The sequence below is a fragment of the Prionailurus bengalensis genome, chromosome C2 (genome assembly GCF_016509475.1).
Source record: "Prionailurus bengalensis isolate Pbe53 chromosome C2, Fcat_Pben_1.1_paternal_pri, whole genome shotgun sequence".
Classification (NCBI taxonomy): domain Eukaryota; kingdom Metazoa; phylum Chordata; class Mammalia; order Carnivora; family Felidae; genus Prionailurus; species Prionailurus bengalensis.
Window position 1 is genome coordinate 128,774,117 of NC_057350.1, and position 20,070 is coordinate 128,794,186.

The 20,070-nt window shown below is 46.7% G+C and overlaps 1 protein-coding gene across 2 annotated transcripts in view; it reads right to left on the bottom strand.

Moving 5' to 3' along the window:
* The window catches only part of EPHB1 (EPH receptor B1), a 430,256-nt gene that overhangs the window by 134,240 nt on the left and 275,946 nt on the right, over positions 1-20,070 (bottom strand). For both annotated transcript variants that reach the window (XM_043595343.1, XM_043595344.1), the window contains exon 4: positions 9,109-9,264. In XM_043595343.1, coding sequence (XP_043451278.1) covers positions 9,109-9,264 — 156 coding nt within the window. The remainder of the gene's footprint in view (positions 1-9,108; positions 9,265-20,070) is intronic.

The window sequence follows — 20,070 nt, forward strand, 5'->3', positions numbered from 1 at the left end:
GAGGGAAGACTGGAGGAATCAGGAGGCCATCTGGAGACCACCTGTGAGGAGCTGGGGACCAAGATGGTCTACATAAATGATACACAGATTTGTGATCACATTATGATGGGGTGGACACAGGGGGCGATGATGTCACAATTCAGCCAACCGAGAATGGATCGCCAGGAATATTTGCTCTAAAATTCCCATTTCCCCCACACTTTTATTCTGTTCTTATTCTGGATTAGGCAATTTAGATATGACCCTGTCTCACCTCTTATCCTTATTCATAACAACCAAAACGATGACAATCATTTACGGAGCACTTCCCATATGTCTTTGAGTACTGAGGTATTTTACATTCATTATCAGAGTGGGTACAATAACAAACTATAGCTTCCTTTTATGAAAAAGAAACAGAGGTTCAGAGAGGTTAGATAATCTACCCAAGGCCATGCTGCAAGGGAAGGGTGGAGCCAAGAGTCAATCCTGGGCTACCTGATTCCAACAGCAGGACTCTTAACACTCAACTGTGATGGGTACCTACTGTATAAGGTCATGGAGAGGGTAAAAGAAATCAGATTAGCATGTCAAAGAGCTCCCAGTCCAGTGGACAGAGGCAGTCCTATACCTGAATAGCTCTAACTGGTGTAGAATATTCAGAGTGTGCAAAGCAAGGCATCATCCTTCCTTCCTGGGGATGAGGTGAGGTGGTGGCAGAGGACAAAGGCTGCAGAGTCACCTATTTCTGATGGTCTTCCCCTCTGAGGCGGAGAACCGGAGCAGGGAAGATTTAAGAAACACGAGCTCTAGCTACTATTAAGCTCCAGCATGCACCCCAGACCAGCCCCACCTGGGACCGGAGCTTGCAAATTTGGCATTAGAGCCGTTGCTTGAAGACTGCCCAGGAGCATTCATGACACAACGGGGTCCTAGAACCATGGGGTGGACAGTTTCATTCCACATTTTCAAAAGAGAGAAGAGAACAGATTACATTTTACCTCAGTCACCTCCTCCTTCTGAAACTTCACAGTGAAACCGGTGCTTTGTGGGCCTCAAGCAAAGAGGGACAAGAACCGGCATGTGTCTCTAAGTATAAGTCAGGCCAAATGACATTGTTTCTTTTTCCAAATGTTTATGAGCCTATGGAGAAAAAGAGTATAGAGAGCATGCCTAGATTTCAACCGTGGTAACTGAAAGAAAGTACACAAATACTTGTGGACCAAAGGAGGAAATGTTAGCTAAGTGATAATGTCAGTGCTTAGGTTTCAGCTGCTTTGAAAATGGCATCAAAGTAGGGTGAGCGACTCTAACAACAGTCATAAGATGGAAATCGCTTACTTTCACTGGGTGCTTCCTGTATGCCAAACAGCGTTCTAAATAGTATTATGACATGTAATACCCCTGACGACACAGTGAGGCAGACACCAATACTCTACCCATTTTATGGATGAGCAAATGAGGACACAGTGAAGCCCTGTCACTTGCCCCATATCACACAGCCGGCAAGCAGCAAAGGACTTGAACTCAGGCACAGATTCCAGAGCCCACAGTCCTAACAATTATGCTAATACTTCTCATTTCAAAGATGACAAAAATCAGTATTCAAAATAATCTAGACTTGAAAGAGCACTATGCCTAACTAACTCCACAAGACAAAATTTCTGAAGTCACATTCGTCAGTGCAGAAAAGACCCAAATGGGTAGCATTTCCTGAAGGGACAAACAAAACCACTGGATGTTTAGTGGCCAAAAGTCTGGTAGGATCTAAGGCATGGGGACTGGAACCACAGTGAGCAATCAACAGTATCCCAGCCCCAGGAGGAGAAGATCCATCACTTTTCCACTGAACCGTGCTCTGGGGTGAGGGTCACATGTTTCATTCTGGCTACCACATCTTGAGAGTTTTATTGATAAATGTGAGAGATTCAGAAAAGGCCAGCTAGGATGGTGGAGTTCAGGAAATCACATGTCTTGGGGAATAGATAATATAACAGGTGTTTAGCCTAAGGTAGGTGATTCAGGAAGGATGAGGAACTCATTCTTAAACACTACAACTGCTGGCCTACAGAACATTGGTCCTCAATGGTGGACCAAGGGTGAGGGGAGGAGGAAGGCAGTACCCAACTCAGGGGCCAGAAGATTCCTCAGTGATGGATGATGGCTGCCTGGCAATGGAATAGAGCTGTCTCGCAAAACATATCAGCTGTCTGTCATCACAATATTCAGGGTTGCTGGAGAGAGAGGCTGACACTGAGGAAGAATTTGGGTGGCAGGACCTAGAAGGCTGCTCTGAATGTTAACCATCTGTAACTCCAAACGCCCTCATGATAAAATGCCTCAGCAGAAATGTAGCGTGTCCCTGGCTGTCAGCTTAAAACTTAGAGCTATCCAAAGCCTCCTAAGGGTTATACCTACTTGGGTCAACAACTGTGAAAGGAAATTGTAGATGATAGAAGTGTGGAAGTGTGTTTACACAGGCAGCGCTGACCCTTCCTGAAACAGCAGTGACATTTATAAATAGTTTTTAGCTTGCTGTCACAATCCCTCAAATCTGCATCCAGGTGGATGAACCAGCCAAATCCAGGCACCCGGAGAAATGTCTTGTCCTAGGACTCTATGTCTTGTCTAGGAATCTATGACCCCTGCCCAGATTCCATCTCAAGGAAAACACAGTCTACCTCCCTCTAAAAAACACAAATTATATTTTTTACGTGCAACATGGATCATGTATCAGAGTAAAATCAAGCAGCCTTTTACCTACAGAATGGGATACACGCTGTATCCCTTATTAAAGCTCTGGTAAGCCGTGGGTAAAGGAACCCTCTTTCAGTATGTTGCAACTCCTACATTCAAAGAGGTAAACACTTCTGAAGATCATCCTCATAGCAGGCAGGTAGACAAGCGAGCAGTCCTCAATTCATGAAACTGGATCACTGACTCAGGTGGCTTGTTTGTGATCCTGTGGGGGGCTCCCTGCCCTGGCGGTCTGCTGTGGCAGCCCCAAAGACTTCCTTTTCGCCTATTTCCTGCCGAGTGGGGTGGAAGACCAGATAAGTAATAAGCCCATCACCCATTTATATTCTCTCCCCACCCAATCCTCCATCTGAGCTCAGGTGAATGTTCCCCACCATTCACTTTCCTTCTGCCTCAGTTTCTCTCTCACCCCTCCCCGAGCCCGCTCTAATCAGGCCACGCTCCTTGACCTCCACCCACTTCTGTTTCCCATCATGCCCGCAGCCCTAGCTGATGCTGCGCTGGAGGCCTCCACACTGCTTCAACCACCCCAGAGTGAGAAAGGCGTAGACAACCAAGCCAGGACAGGTGGGGGTGTGCTGAGAACCAGTGAGACCTTCCCTTGAAACACAACCACTGACGCACACTCCCACATTCACTCTCATATCACATCCCACCCCTGCTCTTCCACAAACAGGTATCTGCAGTCTCTGTCTCTCTTTCTCCAGTCTGGTACACGGGACACTAATGGGGAGGAGCAGGCCCTGTGGTTTTGGCCTGCAGAAATTCACTCAGTGGCCTTTCTCCCCCAGGAGCCAGAGGACAGAGGAGCAGAGGACAGAGAAACTCAACCTAATTTTAAAGCAATGTTCTCAAAATTTAGAATGCTTCGGAATCACCTAGAGGGCTTGTTAAAACTAAGATCACTGCCTCCCCACCACCCAATCCACTGAGTTTCTCATCCAGTATGTCTAGGGAGAGGCTGAGACTCTTAATCTCCAGCCAGTTCCTAGGTGATGTTGAGGCTCCTTGCCCAGGAACTGCATTTAAATACCACTGCTGGGGGCTTCTGGGTGGCTCAGTCAGTTAAGTGTCTGACTTTAGTTCAGGTCATGATCCCATGATTTGTAGGTTCAAACCCCAAGTTGGGCTCTGTGCTAACAGCTCAGAGCCTGGAGCCTGCTTCCAATTCTGTGTCTCCCTCTCTCTCTGTCCCTTTCCCACTTGTTCTCTCTCTCTCTCTCTCAAAAATAAATATTTAAATACCACTGCTATAAAGAATAAACCATTACAGGTGATCTTGTGGAGTGTGGCCCAGCAGGACTCAAGATTGGTAGAATAAAGTTTATGAGCCTATGTCCTTACAGACTTTTCACAATGCCCTGAAGGCCATCATGCCTGGCTGCAGAGGACTGCCTTACTTTCCTGCCATCCCGATGCCCTTCCCACCCTCTGGTCCCTGGCACACTCCTCCAATCCACTCAGCCTGCCTGGAAAGACCAGGGTCTGGGAAATGCCACTTTTTGGCAGTCCAAGGAGCATAAACCCTGTGCCTTGGGGACCACACTGCTGCCCTGGGATGGTTGGGATGAAAGAGGGGGAGGCCCTTAAAGAATGAAAGCAGAAGCTTAAGGAAGAGAAACTGGAGTGTACAGAGATGGGTGAGGGAAGACTGGACTCCTATCCTTCCCTATAGGTCAATTCAAGAGTGGATTACTGCCATGGACATCTGCAGCGACCTCCTAAGAGCTACCAAATTTTAGCTCTCACCGCATGTGAGTTCATGGCATTGGAGGCAGACAGACCTGAGCTTCCATCCTGGGGCCTCAATGACATCGGTCATGTTATTCTCCCAAGCTCCTGCTGTGGGTTCCATCATGCCTGGTTCTGATGATGAGAAGTCCCTGTTCACATGGCTGTACTGGGCACCAGGGCACGCCCCTGGGAGACACACCGAGAACCCCTGCTTCACCACTCACTTCCCAGTCTCTCCATGTGAGTCAGGAGGGAGGTCAGGGTGGTGTCCAGGGGACCCCAGAGGGTTTACGTGAGGGGACAGCAGAAGGACCCAGAGAACAAGACAATGATCTCTGAAGCCCCTTCTTCATTACATTTCTATGATCAAAACTGCAGAGGGAAACCCACTACATTTGAAGAAGAAATAAAGAAACACGATAGGCACTAGCTTGTCTCTGTGATCCATCAAAGTTTCTTCCATGTGGGTGACAGAAAAAGGGTTTGGTTTGGAAACCAATTTGACAATAAATTTTATATAAAAAAATAAAATAAAATATAATTAGATGTTGAAAAAAATAAAAAATAAATAAAATTTAAAAAAAAAGAAAAGGAAAAAGGGTTTGGTGGTCAGAAGTGTAACAAGGTAGTTATTTTTACACCAGTCCTTCTGCATAGTTTTCCACAGACAGCAATTTTATAAGGCATAATTATCTATTTTTACCTGCCTCATAAATTCCTCCTTTCCATTTCATCCCCCAGTAAACTAGAAATTATTTAAAACCAAAGATGTGCATTTTGGTGCTTGGTTTCACACTGCTGTGCACTTCCCCATGCGTTCCTGGCTGCTCCCCCCCTCTGCTGTGTCACGCCTGCCATGCCATCAGACCCTCCTGTGAAAAGAAGCATGTCTGACCCCGAGGACTCAATGGGCTCTGCTCCCTGAAGACTGAAGGCAGTCTTTTTGGACATCACTCCTGCCCAGCTTCTCAGCCTCCTAAGAGCACCTGAAGTCTGGGATGCTCGGTCTGTACCTCCCTCCTTCTCCCACAGTACATCTGGTTCTGGTGGCCATAACCTCACTTGTTTTCATCAGCACCTTCAGGCCAAGTGGTCTGGGGCCACACAGTGGATTCTGCTGTGATGCCCAGAGACCGTGTCAACCTGGACCCTCCCTGGGAACGTCACTTTTATTTTTAGAACTCTATCATGCTGGAAGCTTCCATATCTGCTGTAATCTTCACACTTTCCAGGGATATAACCAAAGCATGTTCTAACATCGACTGAGAGTTTACTATGAACCAGGCATTGTGCCAAAGACTATAAAACTATTTTGCTTAATCCTGGAAGAGGTGTGAGCACGATGAAGAAGGAAGAAGGGAAGTGGGTGTCCCCAGAGCAGCAACAGTAACATCATCACAGTCGGGCCCAGGGGGCCCCTTCCTTGGACTTCAGTCAGAGCTCACACCAGCCCCTGTGGCACTGCCTTGGGGTGCATCCAAATCCCTGCTGAGTCCACGAACCTTGTCAAGGACAATGCTGAACACACAGGGATGCCAGGGGACTCTCAAATGTCAAGGGGGTCCTAGGCTTACCCAGGAGATTAAAAAGAAAATGAAGAAATGCCCACACAAGGCTACAAAGGCTATCATGCACTCTAAATGTTTAGATTAATTTAGAATAAATTCCAGTCCCAGAAGACTAACCGGATTTATTAAAAATACACATTTTAATGCACTACAGGTATTTTAGCTTTGTAAAAGAACACATTTTAAATCATAAGGTTTTAAAAATATTTCAATATCGTCAGTGAATGAGTATGACTGATGACAGAATCTCCTTTAAAGATGATGGCAACAGGACAAGCCTGAGGCCTTTCCAGACTTCGAGGCCTGGGCTCCTGGACACTCCCAACACTGACCCCTTTCCCCAACACCCACCTAGACCCTGCAGATGCCCACTGAGGGACAGAACTACCCCTTACCTGGGTCCTCACTGGGTCCCGGTGAGCAGTAATTGTTTCCTGATTGGAGAACCACACTTGTGAAAGTAAACCAGTACCTGCACCCTCCCCACCCTGGCCTGTCCCAGGCTGGGCCCGTGCCTGGCTGCCTTGCTCCACTTGAGGAACCAGTCAGGGTCCCCAAGGCTATAGTGCAAGGCCAAGCCTGGCCTCAACGGTTCCAGATATGCTCCTTGTATCTGAAAAATTATTTACTGTGGCGATGTGTGATGCCTTTTTAAGAGAACAGATGGCACCTCCAATTAGAATGCTTTAAAAGGAAACCCTAATGAGATTATAAAAGCCAACAAATTGACTTTTTCATACAGTACTTCCCTGGCACACAATAAATCAAATATATAATGAGGCTCAATAAAATAATAGGTTTATTTACACTTGTTTTGCCTAGTACTGTGTTGCAGCCCAGTCTGGCCTCCAGGTCCCTCACCAAGTGCTTGCTCCCATAGGCCAGGACCAGGGGCTGGATCATGCATCCTTGAGCTGCTCTGGGGCCTGACCACTACAGACAAGTGTGGCCTTGATTTGGCAATTTCTGGTCTGAACCTAGTGTTCTACACTGGGGGCATAAGAGCACAGAACCACATAAAAGAACATGGTGACACATACAGGCAAGCCTAGCATTCATCCCCACTCTGGATAAGGTGGGGAGATTGTGGTGGGGCCAAAGGGGGCAAGGAAGGTGTGCCTATCCCCAGAGCTAGCTGGACCAGAGATGGGAGAGAAAAACCGGTGAGGTGTGATTTTAATGAGATGAACTCAGGACATGGGTAAGCAGAGTGAAGTGAGGATCTACAGTGTGCAGACTGAAAGCTTTGAGACATTGCTATTTATTCCTGGGATTGGTCCTATTCGTTCAAGCACATCACGTTACGTGGTTGGAAGATAAGCCTTGAAAGGTGGACAGGGGAGGAGCTGTATAGCAAGGAGGACAGCCCCACATTGGCATTCTGAGCATCTGCTCTTTGGCCTACCATCCGTGTAGGTGACCTTATCCAGGGGCTGGATGGATTTACAGGGTATGTCTCCTGAAGTGGGAAGCTTGAGGCCCAGATTTCTATTTGCATGAGTTGATCTGCAGAGGGAGCCTGGCCAGAGAGAAAGAGTTCATGGCAGAAGCAAACGGGAATGTTTTTACGGGGAAGTGGTTAAGACCCTGGGCATATGCTTTGGCACTCATGGAGATCAGTCCTTGGGATGAACACCCAGGCAGCACTGATTCAGCTTCTAAATAAGTACATTAAATAATTCTTCACATGCTCTTAGAGACCCACAGGGGAACCTCAGGAATCAGTAGAGACTATACCACCACAGGAAGACAAGGACTCCAGTCAGCAGAAATGGAATAATTTCTGTTCACGTCAAGCACTAGCGAGGGAGGTCTGGGGAAATTCAGTTTACAAGAGGATGAGCTTTTCCTCAGTTCAAATCTATAAGCATTGATCGACCTCAGGACCTTGATCTAGAAGATACTTTCATTTCTTTCCCCAGTAAAGATTACATACACTGCAAGGCCAGAATTAAGAAAGTCTTCTATACTGAGCTGAGTCATTTTTCCCGTCCATCAAACTGCAAGTATATATGAAACATTCCCTCTGTGCCCTTCTATCCTGGGGGTGGGAGGAAGGGATTTGGTTCAAAGAGGTAAAGGGAAGCCTAGGGAGTCAGGCAACAGCATCTAATGCAGAAAAAAAGTAATATCATAACTAGAGGCTACCCTGGAACACTGACTTCCAAATACAATGAGAACACTGAAAACAAAAAACCATGCCTGTTTCAGGGCTACAACACACAGGAGAGTGGGAGCAAGTTCTCTAAAGCACTGTGTGGGGAGAGTAATGCTTGTCTCCCCAGGATTACAGGGGAGAATATTGGGACAAAATTCTCCCCTCTTCCACTCCCACCCAGGGAGTGGAGTTGCCGTTCATCCACTTTTGGCAAGATGACTGCCCTTCCCTCTACAACAGAGAATGGGAGAGCGGTGAAGCCCAAGCATTAGCCCCTCTGCCCATAGAATTTCTGCCTCAGAGATGCGTGCTGCAGCCCAGCCTCTGGTCTTATCATTTGGCAGGGGCACAGATGCTGCACCATACTGGGCACTGGAAGGGACACAGGTAGATGAATATCTGGTCCTGGCACACAAAGACCTTCCTTTGGTAACTGGGAAGGCAAACTACAAAATAAATGGGCAACTAATAAAATTATTAGACTTTGAGAGGAACCTGGTCACACAGATACAGGAACTGCAGTGAAGACAGAAAATATTCAGCTGTCAGGCCCAATGGGGTTTCTTGGAGGAGCTGACTAGGAATTATTGCAATAGCCTAGTGGATCTTGATTTTGCACTCAAGAACTCTTGAGGCTGGGATTTTTAACATCTAGTGGAAAGAAGCTGCCTTGCTTTGACCAGAGGAAGACTCTCTCATTTGGGAGAAAGAGGTAAGAAAGAACATAATAATCTCAATCTTGTGCTATTAAGCAGAGGGGGTCTGCATGCCCAGCACAGGAGCTGTCCACTTCAGCACCACAACCACCATTTCTGCTTTGTTCTTCTGTCTTAGTCTCCCAGGCCCCAGGCCTGCCACTTGCACTGTCAGGGAACCAAACTCAACAGCCCAGAGTTCTTACTAGACACTTACTAGTACATGCCACTTCTGGGGGGTCAAAATCCGCTCGGTAATAGCCGGTCCGGCAGGTACAGATGGGAGATGCCTCTGAAGGGGATCGGCTGTTGGAGGGGCAGTGGGAGCACCCCTCAGCTTCCTGGCTGGCCTTGAACATCCCGGCAGGGCAGGCTGGAATACAAAGAGATAATCTGAGAATTAATGGAAGAGTGGCAGTCAGAGGCCCTTCTCTGCCTGTGGAAAATGAAAGATTCTGCCTCCCAGAAAAGGATATTGAGATACCTTGCACAAAGTGAGCATTTCAGATTGAGGAAACCCTTATTTAACACTTGCAATTCTTCAAACATCCTTAGTGAAATATACCTTCCTGGTACCAAAGGCCTCTCTCACTTGAACAATATGAATAATGATTCTTCCCTTTCAGGTGTGTCAAGAGATTTAATTAAGAAAATGAATCTAATGTGTAGCTCACTGTCTGGGACATAAGTGCTTTATAAATGGTTATTCCCTCCCTCTTCCACCTGGTTAACAGCCAGGGCCTTACCCTGAACCACTCATTGAAAAAAAAATCTCACCTGATATCCTCAGATGGAAAGGGTTCCTGGTTTACAATGGACTGGACCCATGGTTCTTAAATGTCATGTTGCAACACACATGAGGGACCCTGTGAGCTGTGTTAACAAGCATTTGTTATGAATGATGGTAAAGAGCTGAAATTCATGGGTGATTCTTTAAAAAGAAATTAAAGTGGTTTCAAGGTTACTGGCTTAACAACATCATTCTCCCTTAATTGCATTTTGAAATGCTTCAGGGGCTGTGGCAAAAAAAAAAAAAAAGAAGAAGAAGAAGAAGAAGAAGGAGAAGGAGGAGAAGGAGGAGGAAGAGGAAGAGGAAGAGGAAGAGGAGGAGGAGGAGGAGGAGGAGGAGGAGGAGAAGGAGGAGAAGGAGGCTTTTCAGGCAGTGCACCAGGGAATATGTCACGCACTTGAGGTCATCTATCATGTACATTGCAGAGGAGAAGGTCTGGAATGCCTGGTACAGCCCAATGCCCACTAGAGGTACCCTCAGATATGAGGCATTTTTTCTTAGTTCTCTCTGTGGTCAGCCTGTGAGAAGCCATGCCCCAAAAAGTCTGGCTCCAGCCCACCCCTCAGGCTTTCAATAGGCCTCATCTACAGAGACTCTCTACTCCAGACATCTGGTCTCCTCCTTGTAGATTCCTCAAAAGACTGCTTCTGCCTGTCCTACTTCCCTTAGGCCCTTCCTCACCATCACAGCTCCTGACTCTCTTTGTCTCCAGGAAACCTGCTCTGAGTCATCCTCCTTTGAGACAGACTAAAACTTACTGCATGGTCAACTCATTTGACTTCCTCACTAATTCATTCAACAAACATTTACTGTGACTCTTCTGAGAATATGATCCAGGGAATTTAGAGAACAGAGCTTGCCCTCAAGGAGCTCTTGATCTAGTGTAGTCATACAATTATAATACAATGTGATTGTCACTGCAACAGAAATACCATTATAATGGCTTCTGCTTACACAAAGCTCATCTTATCAAATATATTGTTCCCTCCGGAAAGTACAGAGTATTCTTTAATAATAGCAGTAGCCACCATCTGTTAAACATTCTTGTTAAGTGCCTTGCATGCATTACTCTATGGGGTAGCTATTATTATCTCCATTTTGCTAATGAGGAAATTGGGACACAGAGAGGTTAAAAAAGTTACCCAGAATTACACAGTGGGAGAAATGATAGTGATGATATACATATAAACTATCTGAAAAATACCCACAGCTTTTCTACTATGACAAGAAGGAAGGACTACTTCCTATGCTGGTAAAGTTTTTGCACTCCTTTGCTCTTTTGAAGTGAAGTACAGGGTTTCATTATTCTGGAAATGCCCTGGGGCAGGAGTTCATCTCTGATGAGAGGTAATTTCTGAAATGGAATGCTCTGGAATGGCATTACCCAAGAGTATTCTATGGAGTCCATGTTCTTTGGATTGTTAATACCTGTTACTTACAAAAGCGTTCTGTGGCCAGGTATTTTGAAAATGTACATTGAAAAAGTTAATCTCATTTTTTATTATAGAATTTCTAAGAACTTCCAAAAATGGAATACAGAATGCTGTTTTCTCAACAAGAAGCCCTATTTTGTAGAGCATCCCCTGATATTCAAGTTCCATGGAACACACTAGCGTAAAAGTTGTTTAGATGATCCAGTAAGATTTCTGGTTGTAACCCATGTATAAGTGGGCCATTTGACCACCACCCACCCCAGCACATTCAAAAGAAGCTTCTCAGGAGAAAGAAAAAGTTACATTTTTACTAAAGATTCAACAAATAAAATATCAGTGCTGCCCTTGAGTGGCAAACCGAAAGTATCCTACACTGTGGTTTACTAATCTATCTTTCCAAGTCCACTCAGTAAAGTCTCTCCCTTTCTTTCCTCTTCTTCCCTTGCTTCTTTCCACATCTCTTCCTTGTCTTCTCTGAGAAGTATTTGACCCTTTCCATTGTAAATCATCCAGTGTTGCTGGGCCATTCAGTTCTAGAGCTGAAGAACACAGAGAAATCCCAGGCCTGTGCTGCCCAAGCATAGCAGAAGCCCTTTCCCTGGAAACTGGGGGAGAGGAGAGTGGTGAACTGAATGTATTCATGGGTCCCCTGCTACACTGTAATTTTCTTAATGTATCAGTCCAGGAGGAACAAGGTGTTTTCACTTGCTTTCCAGCCTTTAAAAGCCTACTTGTTTTGCATTTAATAAGTTAAAAGCATAAACAATCATCCTGATATCCACAAGTAGCAGGGGATTTAGAAAGTGCCTTCCTTTGAGATTTCGGATGGAAGAAACTCAGACAGAACTGGGTGCCCTGAAGTCTCTAGATTCTAGGAAGGCCACAAGGGGAGGAAATGGAGGAAAGCAAGTCCAAGCTGAACTTTAGGGAGAGAAGCTCAGAGAAAGGTTGGGGAGAGAGGTCTTGGGAGGGGTGGTGACTCCATCCTTTCCAGGACAGTGAACACTGGGCAGTGATCAGACAGTCCTGGGTCCCATTCCTGGATCTACTGGTTCCTAGCTGAGTGACCACTGGAAAGTTATGTAATGCCTCAGAGCCTCAACCTGCTTGTCTGTATTAAGGATCTATAAAAAAGGAACTTACATTTCTCACAACTCCCACAGATGATTAGAATTTAATAAACTCAAATATGAAAATGTTCCTAGCATTAATAAATGCTAAATAATGCTAATTTCTTTCTGCTACTGCTTACCCCACTCCCTGTTGAAAAGGAAGTTTTCTTTGCAGGAACTTGTAGAATTCAGGATCAGAATATAAGTTTGGGGTCCCAAAGCAGGCAAATTGATCTTGGAATCCAAGTGATGAATGTGTTTCTGCACAGATTATTTCTGATTTGTATAATGGTGAATTATTACATCTGAAAATATATTTACGTGTAACTATAAAATGAATCTCCTTAATATTCAGATTCCATAAGTTAACATTTTAATAAAACCTGTGTCTAGGCATCCCCTAATTTATAAAGAAGCAACATTTCTAGGTTCAGTTATTAAAGTTTTAGATCGTAACTTGTAAGCATACTTGAGCTATATTTTCTCACAGAATTAATGCCTTAAATAATGGTTAAAGTGCCAGGCTATTCTACAAAGCCTGTTTAACTCATCTGGCATCAGACACCACTAATAAGACACAGAAGTTAACAACATTGTTATGATACTAGAAATTTAACATAGAAAAATAAATAAGAAAATTATGCTGCCCCTTGAGAAAATGCAGCTTTAATTAGAGGTGATACATGGAGCTTCTGGGTAGATTCTAACAAAGAGTATTTAGGCCAAGAGAAGCAAAAGCAAAGGATCTCAGCCCAAATAAGTCACCTGAATATGTAAAGCAGGTGGGAGTAACACAGTGAAGAATGGTGGGGGCTCTGGCAGCCTGCTGCCGGCATACCTGCCTACAGGCTCTACAGTTTTACGAAACTAGTAATTAAATACTGTGATAAACTAACCAAGCACATATACAAACTTTCAAATAATTTCGATGTAGACAGCACAGTTCTTTGCTTTAATATCATTAAAGCAAAACTCAGGGTTGCCTCTCTCTTGATATAAAAGTATGGTCAGCACAATCACTACAGTTACGAGCCCCTCATTCAACAAATGTTTACAGAAGAGCTGCCCGAAGCTAGAGACCTTTTGCTAGGACAGCAGAGTGCAGGAGGTGGGGGCAGGCATTGGGAGGCACCCTTCCAGGTTGGGGAGGTAGACAATGGAAATGAAAGCTGATTTCCATATGGGATGACCTGGGCGATATTTGTGTGTACAGGCTGAGGGGACTCGTCAGGCAGGGTGTGCATCAGGATGCGGCTCTGTCCTTGTGAGATGAGGACCAGAAGAAGCATTTTTTTGTGGCAACAAGGAGGCAAGTTTCAGGAGAAGCAAAGACAAGGCAAAAAAAGGAAGAGCTGGAAGAACAGGAGAGGTAGGAAGAGAAAGTAGGTCAGAGAGTGCCCAGTCCTTATCTCAGCCGGAAGGGGCTCATCACTATTCCAGGAGGTGAGTGGGAAGAGAAGAGCTGCATGCGCCTGGCCGTATGTTGGCACAAGACCTTTGTCAGTAAGACACCTGTAAGTGCAGGCCTGTACGGTTCTGACACCAGCACAGCCCAGACTGCTTTGTTTCCTTAAGAAAAGGGAGTTTGTTTCCCTCTATTGCAAGTGATCACAGTTCAGACAGGTGATAAATAGAGCTTCTGGGTGGCACCTCCCCACCCCCAACTCTGGCAGAGAGGACGAGACGAGACCTGAGTACCAGGTCCCTAAGCATGTGTGTATTTGCCATTCCCCAGGCAAAACGCACAGTGTTTCTCTCCCTTTTCAAGTGACAAGGGACCGGTACATGTGACCTCTAGCTGATATCCGAAGGTCACCTCGAAACGCCCACCCAACTTCTCAGAGCCTCAACCATGTAACAAATTACCTGGTGCTTACAATGCTCTCTAGAACACCCCTCCCCTCCCGTCCCTGCACACAGGCTACCAGTGACACTAAATCCATCACCTACAGTACTATTACTTTATAAAGAAACAGATTAAGTGTCTCATAAACAGTGCAGTGATTGAGATAATGGAAAGCGCCTCTCGTCCCCATCTGCAGCATCAGGTTATGAAGCATTTCCAAGCAGCCAGGAAAAGGAAATTAATAGAAGCAAGAGGGAATAACCACTTTTATGCAATTTCCTCAGGAGATAGTGGACCATCTAATCTTTATTGGAGCCCTTTAACCTGTCACTCAGCACTCACCAGAGCCTCTTTAGCTCTCATGATTTTTTTCTGATAGCCAAGGAATATTAAATGAAAACCTCAAAACATTATTTTATAATTTTCGTACGTGGAGGGTACACATTGCCTCTGCCCCTCCCTCATCCACTGAAGCCTCAAAACACAACATTTTTATGCAGCAGAAATGTGAGAGAGCTTAACTATTCCCAGTGCATGGTCCAGGGGGGTCACAGCTACTCCACAGGAAGGAAATCTCTCCTTGCATTTTAAATGTGATTCTTCCCTCCACTGCCGCCTTCTGTCCTTGCTTTCTTTTTAATAATCTGATTACTTCTCCTGATCTAATTTTTTTCCCCAAATGAGTTTGCAAGGGTTCATGCCCATGAATATTCATTCCCTGCTTAAGAACCGGGTGTCTTTTTCTACAGGCAGGTGCAGGCCAGCAGCTGGCCAGTGAGGTCTGCCTACCTCTAGGGGCGACAGTGAGCTGGGCAAGGCACTCACCCTTGGCCATAGCCTTTAGCTCAACTCTGCTCCTGAAACCTTCCTTTCCTCTCCACGCTTTGCTCCTGCTCTGTAGGAAAGGCAGAAGAGCCTCTGGGGGCAGCTGCAGGGAACTACGGGATGAGTGGTGGCGGCAGAAGGGGAGAGACACAAGAGCTTCCTGCAGGGCATGTGCACAGTTCTGCCCAGCTCTTCCCAGAGCTCTTGTGGTCCCACGTAGAGCCTGGTATGTAGTCATTACTGTGGCTGAATGTCTCCAACACCTTCACATTATTGGTGGCTGGCACCATGGGTTATTGACTTTGGAACCCCAGGCATGATGCTCCATGGAAGGGAGAAGATGCTGGACCCTTGTGCTGAGATACCCATGTCCACTCTTACCAGAAGTCTTTGCTTTTCCCAGAAATGGACCTCCCTGAGCAACCCCAGGGCATCCCAGTGGGAGCTAAGCTGAGCACAGCAAGTCAGGGTGGGCCATTTACTGAGAAAAACTCTATGACAAGAGTGGAGAAGCCCCCTGCTGCAGGTCTCGGGGAGAGTGAAGACGAGCTGGGAAGGCTTCTTGGAGAAGGTAGATGTGCACAAGCCTTGAAAGATGGGTAACAGCTGATGCAGAAATGGGAAGGTGGGGCAAAGGGAAGAGAATGTGCCAAGACAGAGAGCAGGGGGCTGGCTTGCCTGGGGAAACTCTGGATAGTCCTAGAGGTTGCTAGGAACACAAAGCATTTAAAGGGGCCATGCAGGAGGTGCGCGTCTATGTCGACCTGCACAAACGAAGCCAAACGGGTCTCCAGTTTCTGCCTCCCTGGGCCAGGTGCCAGCTGTAATGGCCTGTGCAGAGGGGATACTTAGCTGTGTCACACACTCATATCACTCTTGGTGACACTTGCTGAAATTGATGAATGTTGCAGGCACCGCGACACAGACAAGACTGTAACTTCCAGTGCTATTAAGCTGTTCAGACAGCAGCAGCAGCAGCGAGCCTAGAATGCATCAATCAGCATGGAAGTTGTTAAAGAGGTGGGGTGGAGACGGAGGCCTCTGCCTGGGTGGAGTGGGAATGGGGAGATTACCAGTCAGGACTGAAGGATGACAAACAGAAGTGCAGGGTCCCAGGGGGAGGGGCAGGCACTCAGATCCTTGTCAGCAATGGCAGTCCGTCCCCAGAGAGCAGCCAGGCACAGCACAGCCAAGGCCAGGTCCAGATGTGGGAGGCATCAGAGCTTCTCAGAAGGGAGCTCAGAACTGCATCCTGTAGTCTTTGCCCAAGGTCAGTGTGGTTAGAGAGTGGGGGTAGCCATAAGGCAAACCCAGGTGTTTCCTAATGATCTAGGCCAGTGATTCTCCAACAGTGGTCTCCAGACCAGCAGCAGCAGCATCCCCTGGGAACTTGCAGAAATGCAGAGTGCCTGACCCCACTCTAAACCTACTGAGCCAGAAACTCTGGGGTGGAGCCCAGTGATGAAAGTGTTATAGCAAGCCCTCCAAGAGACCTGATGCAGGTTCCACTTTGAGAACCACTGTTCTTGACTACCTGGTACAGTAGAAACATCATAGCCTTGGGGTCCAGGAAAACTGCCACTTAACTGGTTGTGTGATCTTAAGCAAGTTACTTAATCCTCTGAATCTCAGCCCCCTTCTCTGTAAGACAGAGCTTTCTCACAGCTTTGTGAAGATCAGTGTAATGTATATAAACTTTCTGGAATGTAGCATCTCCTCAATAAATAGCAATTGGGTGTTTTCTGAGAGGTGCCAGGATGAATTTAAGTTATTTAAGGTGACCACTTACTCTATACCTGGAGCTGTGCTTGGCAGTGGGATACAAAACACACAAGGTCCCCCCTGATGGAGTGGACATCCTGGTGGAGGAAGGCAGACTCTATACTGGAAATTCTAAGAGCGGGAATCAGGGTGGGGAGGCCGGAGTAGGGACCTAACCCCATCTTGGAGGGTCTCAGGCAAGTAGCATCCAAATTAAGACACAAAGACTAAGTAAGAGCTGTACAGATTGGCAGAGGTAAGATGGGTTAGTGAGGGAAGACAGAGAGGCCTCCACAAGGAGAGAGCAGCATGCACAAAGTCCCAGGAGAAAGAATGTGACTCAGTCAAGAAACTGAGAGCAGTGTTTCCATGGCTAGGCAGAAAGCACACATGGGGTAGGCAGGGGTCACGTGGCAAGGAGGAGGCTGTCTAGAGACGTAACCTGAGTTCATGTCATCAAACAGCTTTATTATCTTATTATCATCAGGTCATGGAAGCCACTGATTGGACTTAAAATTTGGAAGAACTACAATCAGACTTTTGTTTCTGAAAGATCACATTGGGTTCTGGGAACAGAAAGGACTGGAGGGGTGGGGATAGTTAGGGAGAGACACAGTGGCCCAGAAAGAGTGATCATTATCAGGGTAATACAAACAGGGAGAAGTAGAGAGATTCAAGAGTCATTTAGAAAAGGAGGACCTAGTGACTCACTGGGATCACTGACTCATTCACTCAGCAGATAAGCACTGAACCCACCCTCCACATTGCATCCACTTGAGTTTACACTTTCTGCTTTCTGGAGTTCTCATTTATTTATTTATTTAGTTAGTTAGTCAGTTTCTTTATTTTTGAGAGAGAGAGAGAAAGAGACAGAGTATGAGCAGAGGAGGGGCAGAGATACAGAATCCAAAGCAGGCTCCAGGCCCTGAGCTGTCAGCACAGAGCCGACAGGGGGCTTGAACTCACGAACCATGAGATATGAGATCGTGACCTGAGCCGAAGTCGGATGCTTAACCATATGAGTCACCCAGGCGCCCCTCTGGAATTCTCTTTTAAATATCCAATGCCCTGGCAGTGTGTCCACTGTGTCCATGATGTCCATGACTTTGAGGGGATTGGGAGTGATATTAGGAAAGGGCCCACAGCAGGGAAGGGAGGTGGTGAGGGCTCACTCACAAACTAGGACTGGGCTCGCCTTGGAGCTGGCTGTGACTGCTCCCCAATTTTGTCCATCCTCTAACTGCCAGCCTCCAAACAGGGCTCAAGCAGCTCCTGCACCGAGGAAGGGATGCAACAGTCTTCAGACTCAGGAATCCTCAGCGGCCAGAAGAGCCTCCAGGACTTGGTAATGGGACAGGGAGAGGTCGCTAGTGGAGAGCCAGCCATGCATCTACTTTATTTACTGGACTCAGAAGATGCAACACTACCTGAGCCCCTCTCCCACAGGTCACCTGGACAGCCAGTAGCTGCGGAAAGCCCCTGGCTGCTTCCTAAAGCTTTAGTCCAACAGAGCCTTTCCCTGTGATATGCTAGTCTCATTCATTACATGCAACACGCATTTGGGGGCACTTTCTATGCACCCCAAGTTAAAGATGAGAGTCACTTTTCTTACATTAGGAAAGAAGAAGGCTTTGTTTAGGAGAGGTGGCAGATGTGTGGGGAATTGGAAGTGGAAAGGGGCCTGGAGGAGGCCCCAATCCAGAGGCAGCAAATGGCCAGATGGGGATGGAATTCTCAAAGTGTCGGGCTCTAAGGGCAGGGCAAAGCCTCCTGGAAGACAGTCAATGTTGTAGCCAGGTGGTGAAAGAGGTAGGTGAGTCTGTGCTGGGGGCTGGGGCAGAGGTGATGAGGTGGGTGGTCTGGTCTTTAGAAGAGAGCAGAAGCACCCTGCCAGTAGCCAAGACCGACATGTTTAAGAGAGCATGGCCTCCCCATTTCCCTCTTCATCACCAAGGAGATGCTTCACAGGGCCCCTGGGACCCAACAAACAGGAAGGCGAGGGTCAGATCACTTCAGCCACTCTAAGGGGCTCCAAGGTCATCTCTTCTGATTGGGCCCATTGGGCTACCAGGGCTGTCAGGCCTAAGCTTCTACTTCTATGCCAGGGGGGTGGGTGGGGAATCCCCAGATGTCCCCTCCGCAGGCCCTGTCTCCATAAACGTCAGAGCTTGGCTGCCAAAGTTCTAAAAACACCATCAATCTGGTAGCTCTGGGCAGCAGGCTAGGGGGACATATGCTGGAAGTCAGGCAGCTTCCCACATTTTCCAACTGAAGTGTTTACCCTTTGAGAAAAACCTATTTTAAGTACTTCCCCTGACACAGACCTTGATGGATTCCCTTAAAAAATAATTTATAACCAAGTTCGTAAGATGGACGAAGGTGACTTCTCACTGTGTTTCTTAAGGCTGGACAATGGTGAGAAGTCACCCAGGGCTCCTCATTCTTTCCTGTGGGCCAGGGGGCATGGGCTGGCCACCTGCACACACACAGATGGTTGGGTCTGGTGAGTCATCACACCCAGAAAAATAGCACTGCTTTCCTCTGCTCTCTCTGCTTTTCACAGAGCAAATATGAAAAAAAAAAAAAAAGAAAGAAAGAAAGAAAAGAAAAAAGAAACAAAAAACCAACCATGTTTGGATGCATCACACACAAATATCATTTCCCCTCCAAAACCTGACAAAGCAAATAGTACTCTTCTCTTAGGAAAGCTTGTTATTGTTTTTCCCTTTCCAAGTTTCATTGCCCCAGGGCTTTGACAAGTCCACAAATCACAGGTAGCCAGAGTGGGAAAAGACCTTAGAAATACCCTAGAACAAGGTTAGCCAGCACTGCTACAATCACTACCTCACATGCTGCCCACGGCAGATATCACTAATCAATCACAGCTCTCATTCCCACTCAACCCAGACCAGAACTCAGGATCTTTAACACAATGCCCCAGGTAGCCACTCTTCATGTATCAAAGATGGCACATCCCATACCTATGATGGGGAAACTAAGGCTGGGAGAAGGCACTGAATGACTTTTACCAAAGGTCCACAGTCAGCAGGGGAGGCAGAGCAAGCCACGGTGTCTGCTCCACCTGCCCACGTGACCCATCATCAGAACGAGCCTGCTGCAGCTCTGCGGGGCTTACCCCATCCCTGCCCCCACTGCCTTCAACTCTTTCTCCTTCTCATCTTCGAGGTCAGCCCCACGGTGCAGCCTCCTCTCCGGCTGGGATGCCAGGGCACCTAATTATTCTCTCTATGTGCATCCGGGGAAGAGCCGCATTATGTTTAAGTAAGTGTAGCTAAGAGGTGCTGCATCTCAAGAGAAGGTCAAGTGCTGCATATGTATAATATAAGATTAAGATTTTCCCCTTCTGTGGTGTACTTGATAAAATAATTTTGCTGTGACCTTTACAGAAACC